This window comes from Oryctolagus cuniculus, chromosome 1, assembly GCF_964237555.1.
Source record: "Oryctolagus cuniculus chromosome 1, mOryCun1.1, whole genome shotgun sequence".
In the NCBI taxonomy this organism is placed as follows: domain Eukaryota; kingdom Metazoa; phylum Chordata; class Mammalia; order Lagomorpha; family Leporidae; genus Oryctolagus; species Oryctolagus cuniculus.
The window spans coordinates 4,866,941-4,889,618 of NC_091432.1; the positions used below are offsets into that span (position 1 = coordinate 4,866,941).

General features: G+C 47.5%; 1 protein-coding gene across 3 annotated transcripts in view; it reads right to left on the minus strand.

Moving 5' to 3' along the window:
* Positions 1–22,226, minus strand: part of KDM2A (lysine demethylase 2A) — a 132,527-nt gene extending 110,301 nt beyond the window's left edge. The window contains exons 1-3 of one of the 3 annotated variants that reach the window (XM_070067682.1): positions 21,388–22,226; positions 20,135–20,238; positions 11,578–11,699 (exon numbers count right to left, since the gene is read on the minus strand). In XM_070067682.1, the coding sequence (XP_069923783.1) occupies positions 11,578–11,619 (42 nt within the window). In that variant the 5' untranslated portion in view covers positions 11,620–11,699; positions 20,135–20,238; positions 21,388–22,226. Of the gene's footprint in view, positions 1–11,577; positions 11,700–20,134; positions 20,239–21,387 lie in introns of those variants that run through there. The other 2 variants (XM_051826502.2, XM_051826510.2) reach the window with 2 other exon arrangements.
* Between the last annotated feature and the right edge of the window lie 452 nt (positions 22,227–22,678).

Here is a 22,678-nt window from a genome sequence, read left to right on the forward strand (position 1 = left end):
GGTTCAAGTCCTGGCTCCATTCCCATTTCCATCTTCCTGTTAATGAGCACCTTGGAAGGTAGCATGTGATGACTCAAATAGTTGGACCCATGTGGCAGAACTAGATGGAGTTTGCAGCTCTTGGCTTCAGCCTAGCCTAACCCTGGCTGTTAAAGGCTTATGGGGGGAACCAGCGCTGTGGCACAATGGGTTAAAGCCCCAGCCTGCAGCACCAGCATCCCATATGGGCACCGGTTCAAGTCCTGGCTACTCCTCTTCCGATCCAGCTCTCTGCTATGGCCTGGGAAAGCCGTGGAAGATGGCCCAAGTCCTTGAGCCCCTGCACCCGTGTGGGAACCTGGAGGAAGCTCCTGGCTTCAGATCAGCTCAGCTCTAGATATTTCAGTCATGGAGAGTGAACCAAAGGAATGGAAGACCTCTCTCTCTCTGGCTCTACCTCTCTCTCTAATTCTCTCAAATAAATAAAATAATTCTTTTAAAAAAAAAATCATATGGGGAGCAATAAATCAGGAGATGGGATCTTCCTCTGTGTCTTTCCTCTTTGCCTTTCCAATAAATTAATTTTAAGAGAATACGCTTTTATTAAAAAAAAAAAAAAGGAGTACTGCCTTTGACTTAACAATACTATGCCTCTACAGCAGGGTGAGGAGACTTTTCTGCCAGCAGCCATTTGGATATTTATAACATCATTTGTGAGCCATACATAATAATTTTAAAAAAATTAACTTGCTATAGATTTATTGAATGTCAAATCCTGCTTGTAGTTGCCTTGGCAGGACCAGATCATATGAGATTTTGTGGGCCTTATATGGCTTGCAGGAGGGACGTTCCCCACTCCTGCTCTGTAGCTATTATCAGTAGTTTAGAAAAAATTTTCAGTAAATTTATTTGGAATTTGGAAACATGTATGAAGGAAATGTAAAGCTTGAAATTAAGGATTGTTAACTGTGTTTTAAAGTCTATCTATTTATATCTATTTGAAAGGCAGAGTAATAGGGGCCAGAGCTATGGCATAGAGGGTAAGGCTGCCACCTGCAGTGCCAGCATCTCATATGGACGCCAGTTTGTGTCCCGTGCTCCACTTCTGATCTAGCTCTCTGCTATGGCCTGGGAAAGCAGAAGATGGCCCAAGTCTTTGGGCCCCTGTACCTGTATGGGAGACCCAGAAGAAGGTCCTGGCTCCTGGCTCCAGATCAGCTCAGCTCCGGCAGTTGCAGTCATTTGGGAGTGAACCAGTGGACAGAAGACCTCTCTCTCTCTCTGCCTCTTTGTAACTCTGCTTTTCAAATAAGTAAATAAATCTTTAAAAAAAATAAATAAAAGAATTACCTGGCAACACACTGTTGGATCTCCACTCCTGGAGTTTCTGATTCAGTAACTTTGCACTAGGACCTAAGAATTCCATTTCTCACTAGTTTCCAGGTCTGGGGACCACACTTTGAAACAATGGGTTTGGGACCAGCATTGTGGTGTAGAGAGGGTAAAGTTTCCACCTCTAATGCCACCATCCCACTTGGGTGCTGGTTCATGTCCCTGTTGCTCCACTTCCAATCTAGCCCTTTACTAACAGCCTGAGAAAAGCAGTGAAGGATGGCTCAAGTGTTTGGGCCTCTATTACCCACAGGGGAGACTTGGAAGAAGCTCCTGGTTCCTAGCTTCTGCCTGGCCCAGCCCCAGCTGATGTGGCCATCTGGGGAGTGAACCAATGAATAGAAGATTTCTCTGTCTCTCCCTTTCTCTCTGTAACTCTGACTTTGAAATAAATCTTTTAAAAATTAGCTTAAAATATTAGAACTAAGAAAGACTTTGCAGATGAATAAAATGAAGCTAGATACTAACCCGGGCTTCCTGATCAACAATCTAAACTTTTCACAATTAAAATTCAGTTATATATATTCTACGTATTTTTAACGATTGAGTAATGTATTTTTGTTCAATTCAATATATATATATATATATATTTTTTTTTTTTTTTTTACAGGCAGAGTGGACAGTGAGAGAGAGAGACACAGAGAGAAAGGTCTTCCTTTTGCCGTTGGTTCACCCTCCAATGGCCGCCGCTGCAGCCGGCGCACCGCGCTGATCCAATGGCAGGAGCCAGGAGCCAGGTGCTTTTCCTGGTCTCCCATGGGGTGCAGGGCCCAAGCACCTGGGCCATCCTCCACTGCACTCCCTGGCCATAGCAGAGAGCTGGCCTGGAAGAAGGGCAACCGGGACAGAATCCGGCTCCCCAACCGGGACTAGAACCCGGTGTGCCGGCGCCGCAAGGTGGAGGATTAGCCTATTGAGCCACTCAATATATATTTTTGAGGACTTGAATTAAGACATGATTCTTAGGCTGGCGTCGTGGCTCACTTGGCTAATCCTCCACCTGTGGCGCCGGCACCCCGGGTTCTAGTCCCGGTTGGGATGCCAGGTACTAGTCCTGGTTGCTCCTCTTCCAGTCCAGCTCTCTGCTGTGGCCTGGGAGGGCAGTGGAGGATGGCCCAAGTGCTTGGGTCCCTGCACCCGCATGGGAGACCAGGAGGAAGCACCAGGCTCCTGGCTTCAGATTGGTGTAGCGCTGGCCGTGGCAGCCATTAGGGGAGTGAACCAATGTAAGGAAGACCTTTCTCTCTGTCTCTCTCACTGTCTATAGCTCTCTCTCTGTCTCTCTCTCTAACTCTGTCAAAAAATAAAAAATTTTTTTAAATTAAAAAAAAAAAAAAAGACATGATTCTTGCCTTAAAAAAGTCCACTCTAGCTGGATAAAGAGACTCATGGTCAAATAATTCCAACACAAAGTGGTCCCACAATAGAAGTGCAGGTAAAGTTCCTCGGGAATGTAGCTGAGAGTTTAGGAGAACATCTGGTGGTCTTGGAGGGTAATTAGGAACTTATCAGGGAAGACAGACTGGGAGGGGAGAGAGAGCACTTCAGATACACAATCACAGGGAAAAAATCCATTAAGCACCTACTATGCATCAGGCACAACATCAAACATAATGACAAAATGGTAATAAAAGACATAGCATATATACTTATACCTACACACATGTAGTTCATATGTAATTACAGAGCACATACTTTACACTCTAAAGGGAAACAGACAACAATCCAAGGAAATACAAAACAGTAGTTTTGAGAAGTGGTATGTATAAGAGGTGTTCTATGAAAGGCGCTGTGGCGTAGTGAGAAAAGCCACCACCTGCAGTGCCAGCATCCCATACGGTCGCCAGTTCAAGTCTCAAGTCTCGGATGCTCAATTTCCAATCCAGCTCTCTGCTATGGCCTGGGAAGGCAGTAGAAGATGGCCCAAGTCCTTGGGTCCCTACATCCAAGTGGGAGGCCCAGAGGAAGCTCCTGGCCTCGGATCAGCACAGTTTCAGCCGTTGCAGCTATCTGAGGAGTGAACTATCAGAGGGAAGACCTCTCTGTGCGTGTGCGTGTGCGTGTGCGTGTGCGTGTGCCTCTGCCTCTTTCAAATAAATAAAATAAATCTTAAAAAAAAAAAAAAAAAGCCGGCGCCGCAGCTCACTAGGCTAATCCTCCGCCTTGCGGCGCCGGCACACCGGGTTCTAGTCCTGGTCGGGGCGCCGGATTCTGTCCCGGTTGCCCCTCTTCCAGGCCAGCTCTCTGCTGTGGCCCGGGAGTGCAGTGGAGGATGGCCCAAGTCCTTGGGCCCTGCACCCCATGGGAGACCAGGAAAAGCACCTGGCTCCTGCCATCAGATCAGCGAGGTGCGCTGGCTGCAGCGCGCCGGCCGCGGCGGCCATTGGAGGGTGAACCAACGGCAAAGGAAGACCTTTCTCTCTGTCTCTCTCTCTCACTGTCCACTCTGCCTGTCAAAAAAAAGAAAAAAAAAAAAAAAAGAAAAAACTAACAATAGAAAGATCTGACCGAAAGAAATGCTTTCCTGAAAAAAGATCTGAGCTAAGGCAATAAACCTTAGCATCCCGTACACCACATTCAAATGCCCTTCACAAAAGCAGAGAATTCTCGTCCACGGCAAGTGTTTGAAAATATCATTACTGTTAATTGGACAGTTTTGTCTCCTTTGAAGTTCAAAAAAGGGTTCTGGATAGGCTACTACTCAGCTTTGCAAGGTAAAAGGGGCTTCTTCACAAAGCCTCCCGCAGACTATGAATACTTATGAACACACTTCCCAATACCAAGAAACTAGGAAATCAAACTAATATGAAAGCAGCATGGTGAGCACAGTTTGAGAGCAAAGGTGGCCGGCGCCGCGGCTCAATAGGCTAATCCTCTGCCTAGCGGTGCCGGCACATCGGGTTCTAATCCCGGTCGGGGCACCGGATTCTGTCCCGGTTGCCCCTCTTCCAGGCCAGCTCTCTGCTGTGGCCAGGGAGTGCAGTGGAGGATGGCCCAAGTGCTTGGGCCCTGCACCCCATGGGAGACCAGGAGAAGCACCTGGCTCCTGCCTTCGGATCAGCACGGTGCACCAGCTGCAGCGCACCAGCCGTGGCGGCCATTGGAGGGTGAACCAACGGCAAAGGAAGACCTTTCTCTCTGTCTCTCTCTCTCTCTCACTGTCTACTCTGCCTGACAAAAAAAAAATTAAAAAAAAAAAGAAAAAAAAAGAGCAAAGGTAACTAGGCGGTCTCATGGGCCATGTTCCTCCTTTCCCTAACGACCAGAACAACTACGGCAGATTTGGCAAATTCCTGTTCCACGGCCCTCCCCATTTCTCTTGACCAGGTTCTGACCACCCTCCTGATAATTATATTACCATTGGCACTTAATCACAGAATGGACTAAATTAATTTTATTGCACTCTTCTTTGTCTTCAGAAAACCATGCAGTTAACTAAGCAGTAATAACAGTCTCAACGATGTAACCAATAGCACCCTATGAACCACAGAGGAGAACCATGCCCTGCCTTCAAGCACCTGTGACCCAGACAATATTTAACCTGTCATCTTGTTCCCAGTTAGGTATCACAAGAAGTAGGGAGGGGCTGGCATGGTGGCACACTAGATTAGGTTAAGCCTCCGCCTGCAGCACCGGCATCCCATATGGGCGTCGGGTTGTAGTCCCGGTTGCTCCTCTTCCAGTCCAGCTCTCTGCTGTGGCCTGGGAAAGCAGTGGAGGATGGCCCAAGTGCTTGGGCCCCTGCACCTGCATGGGAGACCAGGAGGAAGCGCCTGGCTCCTGGCTTCAGATCGGCGCAGCTCTGCCCGCTGTGGCCACCTAGGGAGTGAACCAATGGAAGGAAGACCTTTCTCTGTCTCTCTCTCTCACTGTCTGTAATTCTACCTGTCAAATAAATAAATAAAAAATAAAAAGTAGGGAGAAAAAAATGTTGAGGTTCAGTTAAGAGGTGTCCTTCAATATTGCAAATGGGCTTCAGAGAGCAAGAAGGAAGGCAGCTGGGAGACAGGACCTCACGTGTGAGGGAGAGAGAGGCTTCTTTCTGTGGAGTACACAAAGGGGTAAGAGCAGAAAACAAGAAGGCAACAGTCAAGTGAGGCCTGAATACCAGGCTAAGGAGTTTGTCCCTACAATGGCAAAACATTTCAAGTTAATCAAATGCTTATAAACTATTTTCAAAGGCTGAATTTTATTTTTACTGTTCCACAGAAGGAAAAATGAAGTTCAACAAAGTGAACCTGCCCAATGATAACAGAATTTATAGCTGAAACTCAGGGACAGGACTCATGAAATGAAGTCCAGTATTTGTCCCACGCGACCAATGACTTTACTGAGTGGGAAAATTATAGAGGGTAGGAAAACAAACAGAAAGTTGGAAGTACAACATAAAAAATAATGAAAAAAAAAATACAACACACATCACCCACACCCACACCCACACCCATACACAGCAGCTGCCTACTACAATAATCCAGAGTAACATTCGGAACAAGGAATGGCAGTAAGAACTACAAAGAGATGAATATGAGAAATCTAGCAGAACCCAAGAGGGGCTGATGCTGTAGCATGGGGGTAAAGGGTAAAGCTGCTGCCTACAGTGCCAGCATTCCATATGGGCGCTCGTTCAAGTCCCAGCTGCTTCACTTCCAATCCAGCTATTTGCTATGGCCTGGAAAGGCAGTGGAGGATGGCCCAGGTCCTTGGGTCCCTGCACCCACGTAGGAGACCCAAAAGGAACTCCTGGCTTCAGATCGGCACATCTCCAGCTGTTATGGCTAACTGGGGAGTGAACTAACAGATGGAGGACCTTTTTCTGCCTCTCCTTTTCTCTGTGTAGCTCTTTCAAATAAATAATCTTTTAAAAAAATTAAAAAATCCAAGAGAAACTTTCTTGGCTCCTATACTTTAACTTTTAGCTACCATTTGCTCATTTACAAAACTCTTTGAGCTTTTCTTCGCTATCTCCTCTATCTAATCTCATTTATTCCAAAGACTCTTCTGCCCTCACTGCCAATGAAATCCATTTAAAGTCACCACTAGGAGCCAGCACTGTGGTGTAGTCGTTAAAGCCGCCACCTGCAGTGCCGGCATGCCATGTGAGCACCAGTTCAAGTCCCAGCTGCTTGACTTCCAATCCACCTCTGCTATGGCCTGGCAAAGCAATGGAAATGGCCCAAGTCCTTGGGACCCTGCACCCGCGTGGGAGACCAGAACAAGTTCCTGTCTCCTGACTTTGGATCAACACAGCTCCAGCTGTTACAGCCAATTGGGGAGTGAACCATCAGATGAAAGACCTCTCTTTGTAACTCTGTCTTTCAAATAAATAAAATAAATCTTTTTTAAAAAAAAGAAAGAAAGAAAGAGACTCTGTCCTCCACTAATGTCTCTCCAGATACACTGGCCTCTTTGGTATTTTGTATGGTTGGTTGGTAGGTTGTGCAAATATGTCAAATTCTTTCCAACTTTACATGAGCTAATAATAATCACTCTCGGGGCCAGTGCTGTGGTGTAGCGGGTAAAGCCACTGCCTGCAGTGCCGGCATCCCATACGGGCGCTGGTTCAAGTCCCAGCTGCTCTACTTCTGATCCAGCTCTCTGCTATGGCCTAGGAAGGCAGCAGAAGATGGCCCAAGTCCTTGGGCCCCAAGTGGGAGGCCCAGAGGAAGCTCCTGGCTTCTGGCTTCAGATTGGCGCAGCTCTGACCGTTGTGGCCGACTCGGGAACAAATCAGCAGAAGGAAGACCTCTCTCTCTGCCTCTCCTTCTCTCTCTGTGTAACTCTGCCTTTCAAATAAATAAATCTTTAAAAATAAATAAATAAATGAATGAATAATCCCTCTTCATCTTTGCCGGGTTACCTCCCACACATCCGTCAGGTTCCAGCTTTAAAGGCTTTCCCAGGAAAAGTGATCTCTGATGCCTCAACCCACTACTGAAGTCTGGATTAGGTCACACTATTATATACTCTCCCTGCATCCTGTACTCACTGTTGTGGCCCTGTCCATAACTATAATTAGCATTACTAGCATAAAAACTGATTTCACGTCTGATTTTCCCACGAGACCAGAGGAAAATAGCTGCTTTGCTCATTCTTCTATCCCAAGAGTCCTGCATGGTTTAGCATAGCCTACTGCACAACCTAACTTACAATGGTATATACTGAATGTGTACTCTTGTGGTTGACCCAAATGTTATGTGGCAAATGGCTATTGTTACTTTTGGATTTCGGGAATAAAGTCAAGGGGAAAAAGTCTGCACATATTTTTGAAGAGATGCAATTTTTGTTTCCAAATATTTCTGATCTCCAGGCAGTTGAATCTGCAGGTGAGTAACCCACAGACACAAACGGCCAACTGTCTACAAATTGGCGTGAGTTACCATCCACCCATCCATCGGGCTCTTCCCCTAATTTCAGATATACAGGGCGATTTTTTTTTTCTCCTTATACTTTCCCCTCTTAGAAAGGGTTCCACATGGTACAGCCACAGACTGTGTACTGTATAACTCCAAGGACATCTTTCACAGATTAAGACAGTGAATGACACCTGCTAGGAATGTGTAATGCAGCAGCATTGCCTCCAACTTCTGACAACCCCAAGAATCGTGATAATCAAAAAACTAAGACAATAAACATAAGAGACAGAAGTACACTGGAAACTAAAAAAATACTATAAAACGCTTACTACATTTACAAATAGATTCCCTCAAGGTCATGATCAGAGTGACAAGAGTGAGCTAGCTGGATTATTGCTCTGACACAAAGTTCCTAACTTCTGGGGCCGGCACTGTAGTGCAGTAAGCCAGCATCCCATATGGGTGCTGGTTGAGTCCAGCTGCTCCACTTCTGATGCAGCTCCCGGCTAATGTGCCTGGGAAAGCAATGGAGGATGGACAAAGTGCTTGGGCTGGGCCCCTGCACCCACGTAGGAGACCTGGATGAAACTCCTGGCTCCTGGTTTCAGATCAGACCAGTCCTGGCCATTGTGGTCATTTGGGGAGTAAACGAGCGGACGGAAGGCGTCTCTGTCTCTCTCTCTCTAACTCTGCCTTTCAAATAAATTAATTAATTAAAAAAGGGAAGGATTAAGACTGGGGCTACCTTGAATTCACACATGAAGGCCTGAAATATTGTCTCAGGAATGGTCATGAGAGCATTCAGTACACACAGCACTTCAGAGTATTTTAGTATTTACTTATATCAACACTACAGCTTCTATTTCATTTTTCTAGAGTCAAACTTCAAAGAGGATATAAGAAGACACTTCTTGTTTAATTATTGCTCCCAAGACACCAAATGTGGGGTCGATGAAATGGTGTAGTGGGTTAAGCCACACCGGCATCCCACAGGGGTATGGTTTGTGTCCCAGCTGCTCCACTTCCAATCCAGCTTCCTGATAATGTGCCTGGGAAAGGAACGGAAGATGGTCCAAATGCAATGGGACCCTGTATCAACATGGGAGACTCAAAAAAGCTCCAGGCTCCTGGCTTCAGCCTGGCCCAGCCCTGGCTATTGCAGCCATTTGGGAGTGAACCAACAGATGGAAGATCTCTCGATCTCTCTCTAACTCTGCCTTTCAAATATCAAATAGATAAATCTTTAAAAAAAAAAAAAAAAAGACACTGAATGCTTAGATTACCAAAATAAGTTGATCTTCAGATACATTAAAGGAGTAGTAATAATATCCACAACCAGGTTGAAGATTACCATGACCATAATCTTAGTTTTTTTAAAAAAGATTTTTTCTTTATTTGAAAAGTAGTTACAGACAGTGAGAGGGAGAAACAGAGAGAGGTCTTCCGTTCGCTGGTCCACTCCCCAAATGGTCACAACAGCCAGAGCTGTGCTGATCTGAAGCCAGGAGACAGGAACCTCTTCCAGGTCTCCCACGCGGGTGCAGGGGCCCAAGGACTTGGGCCATCTTGTATTGCTTTCCCAGGCCATAGCAGAGCTGGGTGAGAAGAGGAGCAGCTGGGACTAGAACCAGCGCTCATATGGGATGCCAGCGCCACAGGTAGAGGATTAACCTACTGCACCACAGCGCCAGCCCCCATAATGTTAGTTTTATGAAAATTCAACCAAAAAAACTTTATGTTCACTTTTATGCAAAGCATTGGGAAAAATCTGAGACCATTTTTGAGATATTCTGAGTTAGGCTTAAAACTCCAACACAACAGCAAGTAATCAGGATGGAATATTTCCCTTTACACAGCCTTTACATCAGGGTTGTCAATCTCACACTGTTGATATTTTGGACCAGTAATTTTTTTTGAGGTATGGTGAGGGAGTCCTGTGCCTGACAGGATGTTCTATCAACACCCCTAGCTTCTACCCAGAAAACACCAGGGTCACTCCCCAGTCCTACAATCAGAAATGTTCCCTCAAGGCCGGCGCCGTGGCTCAATAGGCTAATCCTCCACCTTGCGGCGCCGGCACACCGGGTTCTAGTCCCGGTCGGGGCGCCGGATTCTGTCCCGGTTGCCCCTCTTCCAGGCCAGCTCTCTGCTATGGCCAGGGAGTGCAGTGGAGGATGGCCCAGGTGCTTGGGCCCTGTACCCCATGGGAGACCAGGAAAAAGCACCCGGATCCTGGCTCCTGCCATCGGATCAGCGTGGTGCGCCCGCTGCAGCGGCGGCCATTGGAGGGTGAACCAACGGCAAAAGGACGACCTTTCTCTCTCTGTCTCTCTCTCACTGTCCACTCTGCCTGTCAAAACATAAAAAAAAAAAAAAAAAAAAAAAAAAGATAAAAAAAAAAAAGAAATGTTCCCTCAGAAGCAGTAGAAGATGGCCCAAGTCCTTGGGGCCCTGCACCCACATGGGAGACCCAGAAGAAACTCCTGGCTCCTGGCTTCAAATCAGCCCAGCTCTGGTCACTGTGGCCATTTAGGGAGTGATTAATTAAAAAGAAAAAAAAAGAAATGTCCCCTCTGTTGAGGATACCTGCTTTAAATAAATCTGCTAACACCTCCAACAGTCTAAAACATCCACCCTCCCTTTTTCTCCACCCCCTTTCAAAAACCTCTCCTCTGGTCTTCATAGTAACCCAGGCTTAATCCCAGAGTCTACGTTATCCATTTGCCTTAGTCTCTAAAATCCTCAGCAAGCACTTAGTGCACTTCTCCATTCAGCTCTCTTGTTCAAAACCACAACTAATAAGAGTTGATATGGAAACTCATGGCTTCTAATCTCCTAATTAAACCTTCTTTTCTATCCTAACAGGCAGCTATCCATCACAGTCATCACATTCTGTTATTTCTTCCTTCCATCTCCTCCTTTCCATTTCTACCATCTATACCTCAGAGCAGCACTTCTCAAACTTCTGGCTTATTAAATAATTATTAATAAGCATCATTTGGCTTATTAAAACCCAGACTGCTGGGCCCCAACTCCAGAGTTTCTGATTCAGTTAAGTTTGAGAAGGGGCTCAAGACTTTATCCTTCCAACATCACAGATACCCAGATAATGGTGATGCTACCGCTGTTTGGTAACCACTGCCATAGTTCAGATACCCATCACCTCAAAAGGTAAAAGTTTAATGTTCTTTTACTAGACACCTCCCTGACATGAAACTGCAGAAATTACTCCTAAAATGCCACTCTGATCAATCATTATCCTATTAAGAACAAACTACAACTCTAATGGTTCTCTACTAACCGTACCTGGCTCTCACTGTTGTTTAAGATGTTATTTCCAGCATTATCAAGAGTGCCTACACGTGGCAGGCGCCGCGGCTCAATAGGCTAATCCTCCACCTTGCGGCGCCGGCATACCAGGTTCTAGTCCCGGTCGGGGCACCGGATTCTGTCCTGGTTGCCCCTCTTCCAGGCCAGCTCTCTGCTGTGGCCCGGGAGTGTAGTGGAGGATGGCCCAAGTGCTTGGGCCCTGCACCCCATGGGAGACTAGGAGAAGCACCTGGTTGCCGGCTCCGGATCAGCGCGGTGCGCCAGCCGCAGCGCGCCGGCCGTGGCGGCCATTGGAGGGTGAACCAACGGCAAAGGAAGACCTTTCTCTCTGTCTCTCTCTCTCACTGTCCACTCTGCCTGTCAAAAATTACAAAAAAAAAAAAAAAAAAAAAGTGCCTACACAAACAAGTCATATACTTTAGTCCTATTAACCTATCAGATATCTACAGAACAGACCATAGGAACACTTATGCTGTCTTTACCACCAGGGAGGCCACCCTCTTCCCTCCTCCTCTCTACCTACCTGAAGGAGGCCTTCACCACTGTATTTGTCAAAACCATTCATTTGGTCACTATTTGCTGCCTTTTATCTTTAGGGTTTAAGTTTTTACCAAGTACTCAGAGACAGAGAAAACCCCCAAGAACCTAAAAATTTAAAACAGAAAACAAGAAATGAATGACATGAATAAATAAAAGCTTGACATACAAACTGTACAATACTGCTGTTTTAATAGATTAAGTGCAATAATTTCAAAGTCTGTGCCTTTTTTAAAAAAATTTATTTTTTATTTTTATTTTTATGACAGGCAGAGTGGACAGTGAGAGAGAGAGAGACAGAGAGAAAGGTCTTCCTTTACCATTGGTTCACCCTCCAAGGCCGCCGCGGCCAGCGCACCGCACTGATCCAAAGCTGGGAGCCAGGTGCTTCTCCTGGTCTCCCATGGGGTACAGGGCCCAAGCACTTGGGCCATCCTCCACTGCACTCCCGGGCCACAGCAGAGAGCTGGCCTGGAAGAGGGGCAACCGGGATAGAATCCGGTGCCCTGACCGGGACTAGAACCCGGTGTGCCGGCGCCGCAAGGCAAAGGATTAGCCTAGTGAGCCGCAGCGCCGGCCTATTTATTTTTATTTTTGACAGGCAGAGTGGACAGTGAGAGAGAGAGAGAGAGAGAGACAGAGAGAAAGGTCTTCCTTTGCCGTTGGTTCACCCTCCAATGGCCGCCGAGGCCAGTGCACCGCGCTGATCCGAAGCCAGGAGCCAGGTGCTTTTCCTGGTCTCCCATGGGATGCAGGGCCCAAGCACCTGGGCCATCCTCCACTGCACTCCCTGGCCACAGCAGAGAGCTGGCCTGGAAGAGGGGCAACCGGGACAGAATCTGGCGACCCAACCGGGACTAGAACCCGGTGTGCCGGCGCCACAAGGTGGAGGATTAGCCTATTGAGCTGCGGCGCCGGCCTCAAAGTCTGTGCTTTTACAAATGTGATTAAATACTAGCTGTCAAATACTTGAGACTATCTCATTTGGGGTGTTAAAAAGACAGCTGTTAGGGAAGAAAATTTAAAAGTAGCATCAAAAAAAGAGAAAAGTATTTAGACTACAACTTACCACAATAAGAGTGGGTATAATTTGTCTTTTGTATGAAATACACCAAGAAAGATGGGATGGTATGAGAGAAGAAACATGGTGTTTAGAAGAGTCAGGATACCTGGGTTTAAGGACTGGTTCTACCCCATACCAACTCTGTGGTCATGGGCAAGTCGTGGCCCCTCCTTGAACCTACATTTCCAAAATCAAAAAAAATCAATATTCTGTAAAACTATACCATCCAGGTAGGTATCCAGTGTGATGATTAAGACAACTCTTGGTTGGGGCCAATGCTTTGGTGTAGCAAGTAAAACCACTGCCTGCAGTGCCAGCATCCCATGTGGGCGCCAGTTCGAGTCCCGGCTGCTCCAATTCCGATCCAGCTCTCTGCTGTGGCCTGGGAAAGCAGTAGAAGATGGCCCAAGTCTTTGGGCCTCTGGACTTGTGTGGGAGACCCAGAGGAAGCTCCTGGCTCCTGGCTTCGGATTGGTGCAGCTCCAGCCATTGCAGTGAATTGGGAAGTGAACCACTGGATGGAAGACCTCTCTGTCTCTCCTTCTTTCTCTGTGTAACTCTTTCAAATAAATAAATATATCTTTTTTTTAAAGACTTATTTATTTATTTGAAAGTCAGTTACAAAGAAAGAGGAGAGGCAGAGAGAGAGAGAGAGGAAGAGAGAGAGGTATTCCATCTGATGGTTCACTCCCCAATTGACTGCAACGGCTAGAGCTGCCCAATGTGAAGCCGAGAACTTCTTCCGGGTCTCCCACGTGGGTGCAGGGGCCCAAGGACTTGGGGCCATCTTCTGCTTTCCCAGGCCTTAGCAGAGAGCCGGATAGGAAGAGGAGAAGCCGGGTCTCAAACTGGCGCCCAAATGGGATGCCGGTGCTGCAGGCTAGGGCGTTAACCTGCTACACCACAGCACCAGCCCCAATAAATAAATCTTAAAAAAAAAAAAAAAAAAAAAAAAGACAGCTCTTGGGACTCCCACATTCTGCAGCTGAGTGCTTGGGGCTGGAGTCCTGGCTCCACTCCTGATTCCAGCTTCCTGCTCTTGTGCACTCTGGGAAGGCAGCAGATAACAGCTCAAGCACTTGGGTCCCTGCCATCGACATGGGAGACCTGGATTGATTTCCTGGCTTCTGGCTTTGGCCTGGCCCAGCACAGGCTGTGGCAGCTATTTGGGATTTGGGGAGTGAACCAGCAGATGGAAGATGTCTGTTTCTCTCCCTCTCTCTCTTTCCTTCCAAATAAATAAAAAACAAACAAACAAACAAAAAACCCATACCCATAGTTATGCTCATTCCCATATACCAAAGTCTCTCCTCCATCTAGTGGCCTATTCCTAGCACTCAAAAAAAATGGTAACAAAGTATCTATCAGTTTTCAATAACATCAACAAATACTAGGGCTGTGACTTAGTGATTTGAGTCCCAGGTGCTCCACTTCCCATCCAGCTCTCTGCTATGGCCTGGGAAAGCAGTAGAAGATGGCCCAAGTGCTTGGACCCCTGCACCCACAGGGGAGACCCAGAAGCTCCTGGCCCCTGGCTTCGTATAGGCCCAGTTTCCGGTTGTTGCAGTCATTTGAGAAATGAACCAGCAAATGGAAGACACCTCTCTCTCTCTGCCCCTGCCTCTCTAACTCTGCTTTTCAAATAAATAAATAAACCTTAAAAGAAAATACTTACTGAGTGCTTGATATATGTGTGGACACTATTTGAAGCACCCACTATACCAAGCATAAACAAAAAGTCCCACCTGTTTGGGAGCTCACACTCTAATGGAAAGCTATACACAAACAAACTTAAGTATGGTAGATCAGCACTTAGCAAAATAACAAGAGAAAGTTATAGGATTTAAATACAACCTTGATTCTGGGTGTCTAAAACACATCTTTTTATTGTTATCGACAAATAACTTCCCAAATCAGGAAGGAGGCCGCAATAGTCAGAACAGGATACTCCTCTAGTCAAACAGAAAGCTAATCTCATAAAATTATAAATACACAAATTCAGCAGGTTAATGTAAATCACCTACAACTTTTTCCTAGCTGTTAACAATGATACTTTCATACTAGGTGGGGAAAAAAGCTTAAAATAAGTATTCTATTTTGCCTAATCCATGCCTAGTCACAAAGACCTTAGAGTGGGATCACTTGAAGTGGGAATGCTTGTAAAAGCAATATGGTAACTGATGCTGAACTGAGAGACAATTTCAAAGGTAACCCAAGAAAAAGTTGGAATTTTGTCAGAGTTTCAGTGTCCCCAGTTCCTTATAACACATAAAAGATTTAGCTATTTCATAGAGAATCATATGTAAAGCATGTTAGCAGGATTGAACACCTGATAGGATAACAACATCCTTTAGACAATCTCTTAATCTCATCATCAAGATTGACAAGCAAACTAAATTCTCAAGTAAATCAACATCTCCCCCTTCAGATAATACCACCAGGCTTAGGTGAACCTCAGAAAAAACACTCAGATTCTGTTAACTCTTTTTACCTGAAGTACGCTGTCTTCACTGTTTTGATTTGAGTATTCATTTGATTCTACAATTGCCTTTGGTAGAGGCCATGGAATTTTTTTTTCCATGCTAAATAACTATATGTGCAATACACTGTATAGAATGAGAACAGATATTACAATCCATTATATTAAAATATGTAACAAGGGGCTGGTGCCGCGGTTCACTAGGCTAATCCTCCACCTGCGGCGCCAGCACACCAGGTTCTAGTTAGTCCCAGTCAGGGTGGCGGATTCTTTCCCGGTTACTCCTCTTCCAGTCCAGCTCTCTGCTGTGGCCCAGGAGGGCAGTGGAGGATGGCCCAAGTGTTTGAGCCTTGCACCCACATGGGAGACCAGGAGAAGCACCTGGCTCCTGCCTTTGGATCAGCGCACCGTGCCAGCTGTAGTGGCCACTTGGGGGTGAACCAACAGAAAAAGGAAGACCTTTCTTTCTCTCTCACTGTCTAACTCTACCTGTCAAAAAAAAATTAAAAAAAAAAAAAAAGTAACAAGATCGTCTTTTCCAATAAAAATGAAAAAAGTTCCAAGTTAAAACTAAAGGCTGTCAGGGCTGGCGCTGTGGCATAGTGGGTAAGGCCGCCACCTGCAGTGCCAGCATCCCATATGGGCGCTGGTTCCAATCCCAGCTGCTCCACTTCTGATCCAGCTCTCTGCTATGTATGGCCTGGGAAAGCAGTGAAAGATGCCCCAAGTCCTTGGGCCGCTGCACCCACATGGGAGACCCGGAAGAAGCTCCTGGCTCCTGGCTTCTGGCTTCAGATGGGCCCAGCTCCAGCTGTTGTGGTCAACTGGGGAGTGAACCAGCGGATGAAAGACTTCTCTCTCTTTCTCTGCCTCTCCTTCTCTCTGTGTAACTCTGACTTCCAAATAAATAAATAAATCTATAAAAAACTACACAGTACAGAACTCTTCATTTGCAGACTGACTTTAGGTACATGGACAGCACCTTTGATTTTTCTAGACAAAAATTATGTTAAGATTGCTGTGGCTTCAAAAACCTAAAAATTCACCAATTAGAACTAATTTGGTTTTAACTCATACTTTAGATTGAAAAACTTTAAGAATGCTGACCATTCCCTCCCATACAAGAATACTTAAATACACATGGAAAGTGACAAAAACCCAAAACCACTGCAACCAAATACAGACCAAAAAAAGTTCCATTGTTAATATCTGCCAATATTTCTCAACAAGAACCTCTACCTAAATTTTCTAAAAATACAGAAACAAATCTTTACTGCAGCACAACCAAATACCCAGACCATCACCAAAATGAAGCCTCTATCCCTCCAACTTGAGTACTTCCTCTGGTATATAAACTTGGTTGGCAACCTATACACAAAGAACTAAAACTTTTACTTGGAAAAAAAAATTAGTCTTAAGGAAAGTCAAAAATTGGTTACTCACTCTGATTTTTTTTTAAGCTGTCCAACTACAACACTGAAGTATTTCAGCTCCAAAAAAAGCAGAGCATATGCCCCAAATCCACCTATACACAACAATAGGTACAATTCTTTTCTACATATAGTAGGCAAATAATAGTCTGGCAAAAGATAAGACAATTTTTTCAACTACCTATTTCTGATGTATTCTAAATGACTTACCACAAAGATGATATAAACATCAGAATTTGCTTTACTAAATTCAGCTATGCAATTGAAATAGTCATATTAGTGGAAAAAAATTTAAGGGATCTATTCAAACATGATTTTTTTTTTTTTTTTTTGACAGGCAGAGTTAGTGAGAGAGAGAGAGAGAAAGGTCTTCCTTTCCGTTGGTTCACCCCCCAAATGGCCGCCACGGCGGGCGCGCTAAGACAATCCAAAGCCAGGAGCCAGGGGCTTCCTCCTGGTCTCCCATGCGGGTGCAGGGCCCAAGCACTGCCTTTCCGGGCCACAGCAGAGAGCTGGACTGAAAGAGGAGCAACCAGGACAGAATCCGGCGCTCCGACCGGGACTAGAACCTTGGGTACCGGCGCCACAGGTGGAGGGTTAGCCAAGTGAGCTAATTCATGCCGGCCCATGAATTCTTACTAGTAAGATTTTTTTTTAAATCAGTAAAGGATCCTGAATACAAAAAAAGTCATTCTTGCCCCTAGATGCTTTCTGAAGTTATGTCACAGAGGGATGACCATTTAAGTTCTGTCCCTTCAAACAACAGGGCAGTAAAGTCAGTAACACCATCATGCAATGTGTCAGATGATTCAAGTGCACAGATACAGTACATGGAACCAAACCTTAACCACCAGGCCAAATTAATAAACCTGCTACTTTATCTTTTGAACTTTATGTTCCATGGCCAGTAACTGGAAAACAAAAATAAGTTCCATCTATTAAAGAGATAAACAGCATTACAATCTATATATAGTTACCTACAGTAACCTATAGTTACTATAAAAATGAGCATAACTGAGGATAAGAAACAAAAGGAATTTCTCAGCACTTTCATTTAATGGAAATTCCTCATCCTGTCTTCATGTCAGTCTTTAAACTCCTCAGATAAGATCTACCTAAATCAATAAAGAATTCTGTAACAGGAGCACTCACCACAGAGACACTCAAAGTTGGTAGGCAGACTGCCACTGAAATAATCATAAGTTTTGTAATAAAAGAGATTTACACCTGAGATAAAATTTTGTCATACAGGGGCTGGCGCTATGGCATAGCAGGCAAAGCCGCCGCCTGAAGCGCTGGCATCCCATATGGCCGCCAGTTCGAGTCCCAGCTACTCCACTTCCAATCCAGCTCTCTGCTGTGGCCTGGGAGAGCAGAAGATGGCCCAAGTGCTTGGGCCCCTGCCACCGATATGGGAGAACCGGAGGAGGCTCCTGGCTCCTGGCTCCTGATCAGTGCCGGTCCAGCTGTTGCAGCCAGTTGGGGAGTGAACCAACAGATGGAAGACCTCTCCTCTCTCTCTCTCTGCCTCTCCTCTCTCTGTGTAACCATGACTTTCAAATAAATAAATAAATCTTTAAAAAAAATCTAAAATAAATCTTAAAAAAAAAAAAAAAAAAAAAAAGGAGGGCCAGCGCTGTAGCGCAGCAGGTTAAAGCCCTGGCCTGAAGCACCAGCATCCCATATGGGCGCCGGTTTGAGTCCCAGCTGCTCCTCTTCCAATCCAGCTCTCTGCTATGCCCTGGGAAAGCAGTGGAGGATGGCCCAAGTCCTTGGGCCCCTGCACCCGCGTGGGAGACCTGGAAGAAACTCCTGGCTCCTGGCTTCTGATCAGCACCAGTGGATGGAAGACCTCTCTCTCTGTAACTCTTTCAAATAAATAAAATAAATCTTAAAAAAAAAATCTGTCATACAACATAAGAAAGGAAAACAGACATCAAACATCTTTAACTCTAAAACTATTATTCAAAACACTAAGAACCCCCAAAATGTATGATGTATCTGCTTACATAACATCGTTACAACAGCATATTAACCTAATAAAAAAATGATAGATAAGGAAAGAGTTAATGTGTGCAACAGGTGGCAGTCACCTTACAATTAAAAAAGAAAGAATCTTACCAGGACAGAACCCCCAGAGTCCTTAGCTCTCCTTACCACTGCACCTCTCTACCTTGTTAAAAAAAAAAAAAAAAAAAGCTAAAAGTTCGGCTTGCTGAAAGGCTCGTTCTGACCAGAAGCCAAGACCTCTCAGTATCTACCTACCAGCTCAACAGCTCCGCAAGCCTGACCTAACAGAAGTGAGCTCCACACGGCAATACCCACCTGGGCAAGGCAGTCTGGCAGCACCCTCTCTTTTTCTGTTCTTAATTCAAGAAATGTCAAAGCAAGCATAAATCCTAAATGGACAAAATTCCACTACAGGGATATTTTATTTTTAAAACTTAGAGATGAAGAGTTATGACCTCAACACATAGACTGGGAGACAAGACGCAAACCTGGGAAATAAGGCTCACCAGAACACATGCCTGATGGATACACTTGCCAAAAAAAGCCAAACCTTTGGACCAGTTACATTTAGGAAGAGAAAAAAAAGTCTACTTAAAAATAGTCCGGATCATCAGAAAAAGGATTAGAGAACCATTCTCTTTTCTTCCAAATTCAGTGTAAAATACAGAGCCAAAGGAAACCACTGTAAATTCCTTTAGTAATCTTCTAGGCCTTTCAATTCAGCAAATTTCACATACCCCATACAACTCTGCGGCCTTCCTCATACTCCACTATACAAACACAAATCCAAATGTTTCAAATGAATAAATGCTGAGAATATTAATAAAGCTCTCTGGCTAAAGGAAACAAAAATGAAAGTCTTAAACTCCAATAGAGAAAGCTTTGGAGGACAGCAGAGCCTAAAGAGCAAGTACACAGATGCACATACCTGCTAATTCCCTCCAAATCATCACTGAATTTCTTTCAACAGGATGTATCACACACATTCCTCTCAAAACACAGAACTTTATCAGCACCTAGTATTCTTCCTGTCCTCAATCAACACTCCAACAACCCTCCAAACCTACCAAAGTGTTTGGTCATTTTTAAAAACAAAACAACCCACACAGTTCTACTCTCCACCTCAAAGTCACAAATCCTGGCACAACAATCTTGAAAAGTTATGAACCATCCCTCTCCTCAGTTTGGCCCCTAAATAATTCCATTCTAATCTAATCTGATTATAATATCAGCACTGAAAATTAAGAATACTCGTCACACTGTAATCCACAAAACCCTTTGATGTGCAAGGGTTTCTACAGAAGCTAAAGGCTACTCATCACTCCATTTCCAGACAGGATGAGCACTAAGGCTCTAACCACTTGGCAGAAAAATCAAGTGAGATAGTACTATGTTACTATGCCTTCCCTTCTGAGTACCAAAAAAAAAAAAAAACTGACCTGAAAAGTTTTAACCACAATATGTCCAAAATGGAAATAGATTAGTTATTATACTTCAAAACTCGGGGGTGGGGGTGGGGGGCGCCAGGGGCGCCGAGAGGACAGAGAAAGAAAATACTAACCAATCTCTGGCTGTAACGAATCCTTTCTTCTTCAGGTTCCATCTCTCACTCTTCTGTTGAAATTACAGTAAAGAAACCACTCCAGGGCTGCCTTCCTCTTCCTCCTTAGGAACCATATTGCAACATTAAAGATAGTAATACCGACAGAGATGAGAAATCATCCCCAAACTTGTGCATTCTTTTCACAGAAAGGAGCACTTGGCTTACGTAGTAACAGCTCGCTGGCCAATCAGGTCCCTCTCCACGAGCCTGGAACCTTTCCGCTCCCGGACAAGTGGTTCCATGTCCTGCTCCACACTAATCGCCACAGTACAGCTGGCCGAGGCCTAGGCGAAGCGAGCTGCCGGTTTCAGTTCCTTGAGGACCGGCCACATCACTGATTCCTCCCCACAGAATTACAATTAGCCAGGCTCCCCTTCGTGGCAGCATCGGCCCAAAAGAAAACAAAACCCAACAGCCCAGGACTTCTCTCTCCAGGGCCGACCAGGTGAGGCAGGCACGGAACTAATCCAGATTCTAACCAAACTAGTTGCCACACCGGTAATTAGAAACTCCGGGAAAGCAGGGCAGACGACCTCTATAAAAAGAGGACGGGGCATGAGGAGTTGGAGAAAACCCCCACAGCGTTCCCCCAGCCCTCGGGCAAGGCCGCCCACAGCCGTCGCCTTCCTTCCCAAACCCGAGACGTGCACAACTCCCAAACCAACCTGGGACACAAATGCCACCTGATCCTTCGGGATAAAGTAATAGCAGAAACGACATGACCTAAAGATACGAGTAGATCACGTCTTTCCCCCCCTCCCCCCCCAAAAAATTAAAGACCAGTTGGCGCGACGGACAGCCCCAAGCGAGGGGCTTCCATTTTTTTTAAAGCTTCCCACGGATGATGGCTCCCACGGGGAGTGCACGTTTGTTTTTTGCCTTTTGCAACTACATCACGGCCACGCTAACTCGCATCCCTGTCCAGACCGCCAGGAGCCCGAGGACCCGGTGACACAGTGCGCGGGAGCAGGTCGCGCTCGGCCCTCCCGGAGGAAGCCCCGGCCCGGAGTGGGGAGGGAAGCGGCGCCAGCACCCCCCGGGCTCGGGGCGGCCGGGCCGGGGCGCCAACACGCACATCTTCCCGGGCTGCCCCGGGGAGGGAAGGCGCTGCGATGGTTCGCCCATCGGAAAAAGAAATAGAAACTTTGCATTGAGTCTTTGGATAGCACCGTGAACCAAACTTCCCGACGAGGGGGGAGGGGGAGTCTCACCGGGGATTTCGCTCTCGAGTTCTTGTCCAAGTGAGAAGTAAGATTCCAAACACTGAGAGGAGAAAAAAATTAAATCCCAGAGCGTCGCCTTCGGTCTTCCCGTCGATCAAGCCAGTATCCAGAGAGGGTCAGGGCGACCCGGGAAGCAGAGGAAACGGTGGCTGGATCCGACCTCCTCTTCTGGCTTTGGAGACCGGGGGCCGGAGGCGTCGGGAGCGGGGCGCACGACCCCTCGGCGCCGAGCCCGGGGCGCCCCCGCCTCCCCCGGGCCAGCGGTCAGCGGACGGAGCCCGAGCCCCGGGCTGGCCCCGGCCGCGGGGGGCCCCCTCCTCGCCGTGCCCTCGGCGAGCAGCCACCGGGAGCCCCGGGAGCGGCGGCCGATCAGCTGAGACCGGCCGGGCCGAGGCTTCCCCGCGCCGCCCCGGCCCCCCGGAACGCGGGCCCCGGCCCCGGGGGGCGCAGAGGGCGGGAGCGGCGCGGCGCGCCGGGCGGGGGGCCCGGGCTCCCCTCGCGTCGCCCCCTCAGCCCGGGCTCCGCGCTGCGGGACGAGCCCCCCGGCTACTCCCCAGTCGCAGAGGAGGGATTCCGGGGGATGGGCCCCCTGGCGTTGCCCCTCCTCCCGGAGCGTCCCCTGCCCAGGAGAGAGAGGAGCGGCGACAGGCCTAGCCGCTAGGAAGGTGCTCTGCGAGCCGCAGCCGCCGCCGCCGCCGCCGCCGGGGAGGGGTGTTGTTTCCCTCACACAGGAGGAGCCGCTGAAGCAGCCGCCGCCATTTTGAACCCGTCAGACTCTCACATACACACAGCTCCTCCGCGGCGCACTGCGCAGGCGCCGCCTGCCCCCCTCCTCCAGCTCGCCTCTCCACCCCCACCCCCTCCCAGCCTCCCTGCGCCTCTTACCGCTCTCCCGGGCGCACGTGAACGCGCACGCGTCACTCCCCTCCAACGCGGACACACCGCCGGCGCGCGCACGCGCGGACGCGTCGGCCTCGAATCGCCCGCGCCCCGCGACGCCGACGCGGCTGCCCGCCCCCCCGCTCGCGTCAGCCCTCCCGCCCTCCCGCCGGCCTCCCGCCCCCGCTCCCCGCCGGCCTCCTTCCAGAGCTCGGGCCGGGCCGGCGCCTGGCGCCTGCGCACTGGGCACGATCCTCCTCCGCGCGCGCCCTCCCCCCCACACGCTCGCTCGCGCGCACACACACACTTCGCCTCGGTGACCCCGCCCCGCGCCGGCCAGCTGCGCCGGGCGCCCTCCCCCACCTCTCCTGGGAGGGTGGTGACAGCCCCCCCGGCCCCC